At 42.0% G+C, this 10,000-nt stretch overlaps 2 protein-coding genes across 17 annotated transcripts in view; one reads left to right on the top strand and one right to left on the bottom strand.

Moving 5' to 3' along the window:
• Positions 1-5,004, top strand: part of cast (calpastatin) — a 46,972-nt gene extending 41,968 nt beyond the window's left edge. For all 16 annotated transcript variants that reach the window (XM_083660831.1, XM_083660825.1, XM_083660834.1 and 13 more), the window contains 9 exons: positions 1-14; positions 379-480; positions 618-710; positions 1,304-1,351; positions 1,550-1,687; positions 2,184-2,270; positions 2,802-2,831; positions 3,078-3,185; positions 3,324-5,004. The exon at positions 1-14 is cut by the window's left edge and continues 94 nt beyond it. In XM_083660831.1, the coding sequence (XP_083516957.1) occupies positions 1-14; positions 379-480; positions 618-710; positions 1,304-1,351; positions 1,550-1,687; positions 2,184-2,270; positions 2,802-2,831; positions 3,078-3,176 (611 nt within the window). In that variant the 3' untranslated portion in view covers positions 3,177-3,185; positions 3,324-5,004. The remainder of the gene's footprint in view (positions 15-378; positions 481-617; positions 711-1,303; positions 1,352-1,549; positions 1,688-2,183; positions 2,271-2,801; positions 2,832-3,077; positions 3,186-3,323) is intronic.
• Positions 5,005-5,078: 74 nt separating this feature from the next.
• Positions 5,079-7,457, bottom strand: cd8a (CD8a molecule). The gene is made up of 6 exons (XM_083660685.1): positions 7,386-7,457; positions 6,889-7,224; positions 6,648-6,749; positions 6,368-6,478; positions 6,097-6,136; positions 5,079-5,945 (listed from the first exon to the last, which is right to left on the bottom strand). The coding sequence occupies exons 1-6, from the start codon at positions 7,438-7,440 to the stop codon at positions 5,903-5,905; spliced, it is 687 nt and encodes a 228-aa protein (XP_083516811.1). The 5' UTR covers positions 7,441-7,457; the 3' UTR covers positions 5,079-5,902.
• Positions 7,458-10,000: the final 2,543 nt, after the last annotated feature.

The following is a 10,000-nucleotide window of genomic DNA, read 5'->3' as shown; positions in this document are numbered from 1 at the left end:
ACACCTGCCCAGAGGTACACACACACACACACACATACAGACAGACACACACACACACACACACACACACACACAGACACACAGTGTGCATACCATTTTTAAAGGGGTGGGGCGAGTACCCGAACAACGGAAACATTACTCGAGTACTGACGTTATGAACGAGTACTCGAGTACCCGAGGACTCCCGCCCATCCCTAACACACACACACGCACACACAGACAGACACACACACACACAGCTGAAGAATTTTCAACTACTTTCACTGGCTACAATACTGTCTACAGTTAAGTCATAACTGTGTGTGCCTGCATGTGTGTGTGTGTGTGTGTGTGTGTGTGTGTGTGTGTGTGCGTGCGTGCGTGCGTGTGTGTGAGCAGCCGGCAGGAACAGACGATGCCCTCGAGGCTCTGTCTGACACCCTGATGGACATCACTCCCACCCCTGCACCCGCCCCGATGCCTGTCAAAGACATCGTGGAGGTACCGTAGCCCACAGAGCGCTGAGAGGATAGCTTCATAATAGCATCAGAAGAAGAGAGGGGAGAGAACATGCTCAGCTTCCAGCCTCAGCTGTCCTGATGTGTGTGTGTGTGTGTGCGCTTATGTGGTCGTTGCAGGAGAAAAAGGTGGTTGAAGAGAGACTGATCAAGATGGGAGAGAGGGACGACTCACTGCCCCCAGAGTATCGACCCACTGAGGAGGATCGCAAGGTAGACTGGCCTCTGCATCTGTACCAGATGAATAGCTTCTCTGTGGCAACACAGATGATTGGTACAGGTCACTCAACTCTACTCCAAGGCGTTGTTCTGTTTCACATCTCACCTCGCTCCACAGTGAAGAAGTCACAGTGAAGACTCTTGAGTTAATTGGGTTCCTCTTTGGTTCCTGCAGTTAGTCCTGCTCAACTATTTTTTGACGGAAGCTTGTAAATGACTTTAGCTATCCCCCCCCCACTTCGGGCTTCCTTGCTCGGACCATGCCCATTTTCTGACTCAAATCTGTCCACAGACATGTCATGACATGTCATGATGACACACACAGAGGTGAAAACAATACCAGCTGGTATTCAAATTATCAATGTCTATAATGAGTAGCTGTGATAAGCGGGGGTCTTGAGTCACACTTTCAGGCCTTATTTTACCATAATAAGTGGCTCATCATAAGTGCCTTATCCCCTTACAGGTGAGCTATGTGATACAATATTGTTTGAAACTGTGCATTTGAAGTGTACTTGGTACATGCTTGCTGATGCAGTACAGAGTTGGTTTACTGTATGTCTAATTATGTTCATTCTATTTTACAGGCAATGGCAGAAGAAGCCAAGGCCAAAGCAGCAAAAGTACCCAAGAAGGTGAGACAACAGATAGCAGAGTCAATCAATCAATCAATTTTATTTTTATATAGCACAGAATCATAACAAGAGTTATCTCAAGGCGCTTAAAGAAGACCACAGTCAAATAAAACGAGTCTAAAGCCATCCCATACCGATAACATGCAGTCAGAATGTGATTGAGATGGTCTTTCTCCTCTCTCTCTCTCTCCCCTGTAGAAGTCTATAGATGATACAGCAGCCTTGGACCTGCTGTCCAGTGACTTCTCTGATCCTCCCAAGCCAGCTGCACCAGCTGCTTCCTGTACAGCCACAACACAGCTGGTTCCTCCTGTACTGGACTCGGAGCCGCTCAAGGTAGAGCAATGGCTGTTCAATAGTTAAATAGTAACGACACTCAAGAGTGTTTTTTCCTTGGATTTTCTGTTGATGAAGTTTGAGTGTCTGCAGGCGGCGCTCTTATGTGGTTATCTCTGATCATGCTAACTTACAGAGTTGTTCTGTTTATTCAAAAGAAATACCACTGTTTGTTGCTGCCAGAAACGCAAAATGCATCGCTTCCTTACTGTTTTGAACAGCAAACATAAAGGCTTTCAGTCACTATACGGGCTGAATCACTATCACTATTCTGTTATATCAGTCTGTTATATCAGACATTTATTTGTAAGAAAATGTGGTATATTATTACCTCCAGCATGAGTAACTGAATGCATTATGAGCTGGTGAAGGTTTGGCAGGTCCTGTAACTGTTATTGTGTTCCCCTCTCAGCCAATGGCAGGTCCTGTAACTGTTATTGTGTTCCCCTCTCAGCCAATGGCAGGTCCTGTAACTGTTATTGTGTTCCCCTCTCAGCCAATGGCAGGTCCTGTCCTGGACTCCCTGGCCGGCACCTTGCTCCCAGACCACCCAGAGTTCAAACCCAAGGGCGACAAGCCAAAGGTAAAAGCAACATCTGTGCACGATGAGAATAGAAGCAGATCCTCTCATTCAACACTTGGTAAAAAAAGTGTTGCATAGCGCCCTCTGTGGTGCCGTTAGGCTCATGTGTGGAAGTCCCCTCTCTAGCTGTGATTCAAGATTCAAGATTCAAGACTTTTATTGTCACTCCATAGTACAAGTATCACGTGTGAAATTCTTGTGCTGTAGACTCCGTTACAACATAGTGCAAAAAATAAAATAAAAAATAAATAAAAGCAAGAGGCAACAAGCAATAAAGCAGTAAGACACGCCACAGACAGTGGCACATGTGTGCAAATGGCATGAACATACTTTAAACATAATTAAACATAATAACATTCTGTTAGGTGCAAATAGCATTATGCCTAATTAACATACTATTGAACATTAGTCATACGTGATGGTAGCAGCTGCAGTGCGGTACAGTACGGCTACTACACTATTTGTATGTGTGTGAGTGAGTGATCACCCTGGAGTTGTCCACCCTAACCCAAGGTGTCTACTTTGTTACAGGGCAAGAGCAAGTCAAAGTCAAAGTCCAAAGTAAGTAAATGACCTGCTGCATGGGGACGTATAAAGCAAGCTGAATATGTGCTGCTGGACAAATGCATTGGCAAAGTCCAACCGTCTGTCTCAGGAGCCCATCTGCTCCTGCCTGCACGCCGCTTCATGTCATCTGCTGTCGCCGCTTCGCTGACTTGTTTATTTGACCCATTGAGCGCACTTCATTAAGTCTATCTCTTTCCCTCTACTTCCTCTTATTTGTCTAACTGTGACCTGGTGTTTCAGAAGCACCACGCAGAGGATCCACCTGCCCTCGACCAGCTCTCTGCTCAGCCGAGCTCAGACGTCGTGCCAACATCCACAAAGAAGGGAGGCAAGAGCTAGACCGCTCGGGTACGAAGTGTTTCCGTTCTTTTGTGCACGAGTGAGAAAAATACCTTTTGAACTGATGGTGAATGATGTGGCACGCTTCCAAGCCTCTCCACTGACTGCTGCTGCTGGTGTGGTGTGATGTGTTGTGTTGTGTTGCAGGCTCTCGGTGCAATTCCTCCTCCCAGCCACAGGGAAGCGTTACTGAGGGAGCTGCTCTCTGGATGATGAATCTATTTTTCTAAATGGTCGAGAATGTATACTGGATGAAAGACAAACCTGTTGATACCGTAACGCGCGTGTGCGCGCACGCACGCACGCACACACACAAACACACACACACACACACACACACACACACACCCACACACACACTGCTCTGTGTGCAGACTTGCTTTCACACATAGCCGAGGATCGGGAGCGTTTGCTTCCTGTCCTTTGAGAAAATAAAGGGAAAGAATTGTTAAAATGAGAGAGAACGAAGATAGAGCGAGTGATGGACAGATAATGACGAGAGGGAGAAAGAGAAGGATTTTGAGGAAGGTTTGTTGTACAGTATTTTTGTTGGAGGTTGCCGGTTGCTGTGTGGAGTGAGGGATGTAAGGCGTGGCCCGTCAGTCCTGCCTGCCAAACGTCAGCTGGCGGTCTCTGTTTTTCCGACGGCGCAACATTGTCACGATGTTGCCTGGCGGTTGGAGCAGCAGCGGCTGTCAGCTGGCGTGGGAGCAGAGCACGGAGTGGCTGTATAGGATCGGGATGTTTGTGCAATCTTCATGTACACAGAGAAGCCAAGTTTTCTATTGTTCTGTGGTTAGATGCCATTACGACACTAGTGTACAGCTTAGTTTGCTTATATTGATGGCAACACTTTTAGTTTACAATATTAAAAAGATGTGTAAAAGGATTTACAGGATGTGGTCTGCTTGATTCTGTATCTGAGAGCTTCCTTGAAAAATGCCATTTACTTTCTGTAGAGCAATATCTATCAAGAGAAGGGTCTTTTGTATGTATTTGGCCTTGTAGGAAGAAAAAAAAGCAATAGGTTTCCAAAAGTGCACTTACAAGTGAACCTCGGTGGTTACAGGCTCTGTGAACCGCCTTGTATAGGCCTACTGTAAAAAAAAAAGTATTTTTTTGCTCTTTATACGACAACACTGTATAATTTACACAGTCCCACAAGGCGATCGCTTTCAGCTGTAAAGTCGAAATCAATATAGCTTTCTTTCCCAAGATTTGTTTTTTTCAAGACTTGTTCGGGTGTGAGTCGAAAGATAAGAGAGATCTTTTAAATGTGGGAATGCTAATTAAATAAATAACGTCTGAAAATTAGAACTGTGTATGTAGTTGCTGTATGTAGAGTCTGGCTTCTATTTGATTATATTTGTGCCGAAAAGAAGGGAAGACAAATTTACTCTCAACACGGATGAGATGATTTGTCAAAAGATCCTAATATGAAATGCCAAAATACTGTATGGATATATGCTGAAGATAGTGATATATGTACTGCAGAAGAAGAAAGAACACGGCGTTTGGTTTCTCGAAGGTGCAGGGGAATTGCAGTTGATTGTAATTTGTGCGTTGTATTAAAATGAAAGGGAGAGAAAAGAATCTCCAATGAGTATTTTTCTCTCTACTCCAGACTTGGTGGTTTTTCACTCTGCATAGTAGAAGACCACTTCCTTTTGACTCTGGGGGGCTTAGCGCTGAGTGGCAAATGTCTTCTGCTCAAACTCGAAAAACATCTAAAAACGTATATTTTTATGCCAAGGCCCTGAATGACTGATGATAATGCAAATGAGTGGGTTTGATGTGTAAAAAATAAGAAGAAATATAAATAAAGGTCAAATACAAATCATTTTAGTCTTACGAGGGCTTGCTTGTCTGAACTGTATTATCTTTATTTATTTACAATAGCTCACAAATCTGCAGACAGTGGGGGTTAATTACAAAATCCTGTACATTCATTTTTAAAAGGAAAAAACAATTACTTTATATGTGTTACTCAATATTTAAAAACCATAGATGCTTGCATCTTCAAAAATGTTATTAAAAAAATCCGGATAGCTAAAATTCTCAGTACTTCATAATAACTTTGACCCATAATCTTAACAGAGTAAATATAATGTATAAAAAATATATATTGTGGATATACACACAAGAAGAGACGCAAACTAAATCACAAAAAGTTTGAGTGAGTGAAGCGGCACTATGTCAACAGAATGTAAGCAGAGAGAAATAGTACAAATAATAAAAGGTTAAAATACGTGCAAAAGTAAAAAGGCTTTTATCCAAATTTTAGATCAACTTTCCTTTACATTCTTGAAAGATGGAGATCTGGTCAGTCTGTGACCAGATCTAAACCGATTTTCAATTACTATTAACATTTATGGGCATATTGTGTATAATTAATGCATAATGCTCCAGTGGTTTAGGCCATTTTCAAAAAATTTCTAAACCGGAACAGCCTATTTGATGCGTTAAAGTTTAAAACTTTTTTTTTTAATCTTTATATCATATCTAAATAAATAATGAGAATTTAATTTGGGGGCAAATATTCTACAATAGACATTAAGTTAATGACTTCTGTAAATATGATGTTTGATGTTCATTGATTGATGATATGTATTTCAGTAATATCAATAATTGTATAATCTTCTAATACAACATCATTAATAACAACACCAAGACCCCACTTGAAAGGGAATGGTATTAGATAGAGAAGGTCACTGAACGTGTACCAGTTAGATCGCCATCGCTTGTTTTCCTGGCGCCATCGCCCGCGGTCTGCATGGGAGAACAAACAACTAGTTTAATAAAACAGTATTTCAGTGAGTCAGTTCAGTGCACATGAAGGCAATAAGGAAAACAATATTACACTTCATCCATGGCTGGTTTATGTCTGTAAAACACTGAAATCAAATGACAGAAAACATACCTTCTTTTGTAATGGTGTGGACATCTGCGTGTCCTGATCCCTGCAGCAAATCAACAGTGTTGTTACTAAAAATGTTTTTAACAGATTCAACTATGGAAAGCAGGAGATATAATAGAATGTAGGAAAAAAATAATAGAATAGGGTTCCAAATATTAAAAACTGTCCGGGGATTTTGATAGGCCAAAGTAGAGTGGATTAATCTTTAAGGGTTTGACATACAGTGGCCTACATAAAGGCTCTGTTAATAAGCTATGGGGGAAGTTAGACTTACGATTGCAGTAGCAGATGGTGACGATGAGGAGCAGAAGAAGAAGGCCACAGGCACCAGCCAGCGAGCCCAATATGATGACATTGCACAACATGGAAGGATTCGTCTCCTCCCCTGCAAAACATGCTGTAGTGTTCATTTCAATTTAATCATAAATCACATTTTAACTTGTATCAGTGGTAAATATTCAGTTGATAAGGACTCACTGAGCCTATATTATGAAGAGCCACATAGGAACCGCTGCTGTGTTAATACTCTCTTAATGTACAGTAAGTACATCTACCTTGCTTGTCTTGGCTGGTACAGTCACACGCCTTGGTAGATGTGGAGGGATTCAGCTTGGTGTTGGCGGTTGGTGGTGCTTTTGTCGTCGTTTTAACGGGTTCTAAAGGAAGAGGAAAGGTAAAATAATGTAATACAAATTATTATTGAAATGCATTTATCAGATGCATCATCATTATACAACAGATTTCTGATAGCCTATAAAAGTTCTGTTAAAGCTGATATGGTACCAGCACACTCACCTTCTCCAACAAGTCGTGTTACTGGACCAAAAACCAGTTTGTTTTGGGTAGAATATGCACAACTATAGGTGCCACTGTCACGGATTTTGTCGAATGACTTCAGCACTAAGATCTTTTTTGACATCTTTCCTCCATCGAAGATGGAGTAGTAGGAGGGTGAACCCAGCTTGAAATTGCCGCTGACCGTGGAGAAAGATGCAATGAATTCCATCCCATTGTCCACCACTCGAAACCAGATGACAAGAGAGGCTTGCGGCGGCGGCGGCTCACATTTGATTTCGACAGCCGTCTGTTCTTTGGTGACCCGTGCCCCTGTATTAGCTCCTGAAGTAATGTCTAAAAGAGCAGAAAGAGAATATCATTTGCCAAGTTGTAATTAAAACACATGTTTTATTGACATTTCATTGTATTAACCAGACTTATTTGCAGGTGCCCAAAAAGCAATAGGCTAAATACTACTTTGAAGCTGCCACAAGACACAGATTAGAGTAACTTACTTTGATATAAAAGCAGAAGGAAAAGCATCTGAATCCTCTTTTGGTCCATTTCCATCTTGGAGACGTCGTTATAGCTGCCAAACTACTCTTTCTGGTGTCTGTACGAGTCTGCTACGAGATAATTCGGTGAGATATCTAACCACGCCCCAGCTGTAACCTTCTTCTCGACGATGTCAAATGGGATCATTGCAGCTGAGTTGCAGAGAACTCGTGCAGCACCATGCTGGTGGTCTGCAACACGGTTTGAAGTGGAGCCCACCTCATCTGTGTCGTCTCACCTCCCGCTGGTTTGAAGCATCGAACGACATCATGGCTTCATCCAGAAGCTGCTGGCAGGCACACCATGCAGCGATCTACATGTCGGCTGAAAAGGCTGGGATGAACTGAGGGCCACAGAGGGCCACGGTGGCATAATTATGTCTCTACCCTCACCCAGCACTCAAACACAACTGCAAACTGGTCCTCCCTGCACAAATCACATATTGAATTCATCAGGACAGATATTGAATTCATCGGGACATCTATTATTAGTCTAGAGAGCTGAGGCGTCCTTGAGCCAGACACTAAATCCAGCTGCAGGTGCTGATCTGTATCTGATCGTGACCTCTGACCTCTCTATCCTCACCTTTCCTGTCTGCCTATACTGTCCTATCTAAATAAAGGCAGAAATGCCCCCCAAAAAATAATCTTAAAAAAAGAAAAAGACTGCAGGATATTTACTAAAGATTTTCAGGCTCTTAAGTCTGGTAAAGAACTTGACAGATCAATGTTTAACACTACAATATGAAAACATTACAAGTTTGTTATAGCTCAGTCAGATAAACATGTGGATGTTTTGTGGTGGTCGAAGGTTGTTTGTTCAATTCCTGCCTGAAGCAGCACCAGTGATGCTATTTTTATCATCATCAGTAGTTTGAACACTGATATAAATAAGCTGATGTAGGAGTCTAGTCAGTCTCTGACTCTAGCTCAGTCAGATAAACAGCTGCTCACCTGTTCAATTCCAACCTATCTCACTCTTTATGCTCTGTGTTGTTGTCAGTGTGAACACAGTGTGTAGAATTCTGAAGGTGAGCTCCAGACAGCTGATAGCTCAGCAGGAAGAGTCGCTGTGTCACTGTCGCTAACTGACAGGTGGATTATTGGTTCGATTCCCGATGGAGGAGACATATTACAGCATCACCCTGTCTTGTGGCTGGCTCTAATATCCTCAAATAAATTAGAAGTGTAATAAAAACTAAAATAAGATTGTTACACCTATTTCCACTTTTCTTCAAATACAAATAACTTTAAAAATAAAAACAAATAAAACAGATGAAAGTTCAGTCTGTGCACATTCTAGGTTAGAACTCACAACCTCCCTCTCTAAAGGCAGCTGACATGCACAGTGAACCACAAAGGCACTTCCACTGTTGCTGTATTTCTCTCTGTATGACTGCATTTCTCTCTGTAGGACTTTTGAAGTGCCTGCATGGCTATAGGTCAAAATCTGAAAAAGGCTACTGTATATTTTAGCTTTTAGTCTATTTAGAAATAGTTAAGTAGACTCAGTTATGGCAGGAGATTAATTTCTGGACTTCCAAACATCAATTTAGACTCTAGATCATCATCTTTCTAAATTGATTAAAAGCAACAATACAGTATAACAATTTCATAGTTTCAGCCTCACTATTTATATAATTCATGCTAATTTCCAGTTTTGGTGATTAATTAGCTCATTATGGTAATTACTCAAATTGCCCAAAATGCAACTCTTAGCAACCAAGTCGAATTTCATTCACTAGGCATACATATGACATTTCAATCATAAAAGTTAGGAAACAACATTACTGGGTCGAAGAAATTTCCAGTAGACTATTGTGACACCTTGCCCTAAAGCAAGTAAATATGGAGTGACACCAGAGGTTTAGTGCAGGTTTAAGCAACCACCACCCCCCAAGCTGAATGTACTGAATGCACCTGAAGGAAGCCTCACTTTCATGTGGGCGAGAGACCTTAAGAGAGAGTGAGAGAGAGAGAGAGAACAGAGGTCAGCCAAAATCCCACTGTAAAAAGGTTGACCTGTCTGGTTTAAAAAATGTTAGATTTCAGCTGTCAATCAACATAAAGCTGGAGAGGAAGAGAGAAGAACATGCAACAAAATGCCGCACGCTGGATTTACTGTGGGGGGACTGAAGCTTACATGGTAAACTACACACCCCAAGCTGAATTTCATTGAATGTACCTGAAGGTAGCTTGGCTTTCCTTTGAGTGAGCGACATATGGAGAGAGTGAGAGAGAGAGAGAGAACAGAGTCCGGCCAAAATCCCGCTGTAAAAAGTTTGACCTGTCTGGTTTTTAAAATTAAAATTGTAATTTCAGCTGTCAATCAACGTAAAGCTGTCGTGTGTGTGTGTGTGTGTGTGTGTGTGTGTGTGTATGTGTGTGTGTGTGTGTGTGTGGGGGGGGGGGGGGTGTCATAAAGTCTCTGAAAAATGTAATGGTAAAAAAACAAAGATAAGAGCTCTTCCTTTATGTTTTTTCCCCCAGACATTTTATGCTTTATTGACAGACGTATCATGAGAGGACACAGAAGTGTGGGAGAGAGACAGAGAGAGAGAGAGACAGAGACAGAG

This window comes from Poromitra crassiceps (genome assembly GCF_964638095.1).
Source record: "Poromitra crassiceps genome assembly, chromosome: 25".
NCBI classification, from domain to species: Eukaryota; Metazoa; Chordata; class Actinopteri; order Beryciformes; family Melamphaidae; genus Poromitra; species Poromitra crassiceps.
Note: the sequence above shows the minus strand (reverse complement) of the source record. Positions and strands in the feature narration are given on the sequence as shown.

Excerpts from the sequence above, each read along its gene's own strand:
- cd8a (XM_083660685.1), bottom strand. The coding sequence starts at position 7,440 with ATGGAAATGGACCAAAAGAGGATTCAGATGCTTTTCCTTCTGCTTTTA. Across the intron at positions 7,225-7,385 it reads CCTTCTGCTTTTATATCAAA|ACATTACTTCAGGAGCTAAT; the intron begins GTAAGTTACTCT and ends CTGCTCTTTTAG. Across the intron at positions 6,137-6,367 it reads CACCATCTGCTACTGCAATC|GGATCAGGACACGCAGATGT; the intron begins GTAAGTCTAACT and ends GATTTGCTGCAG.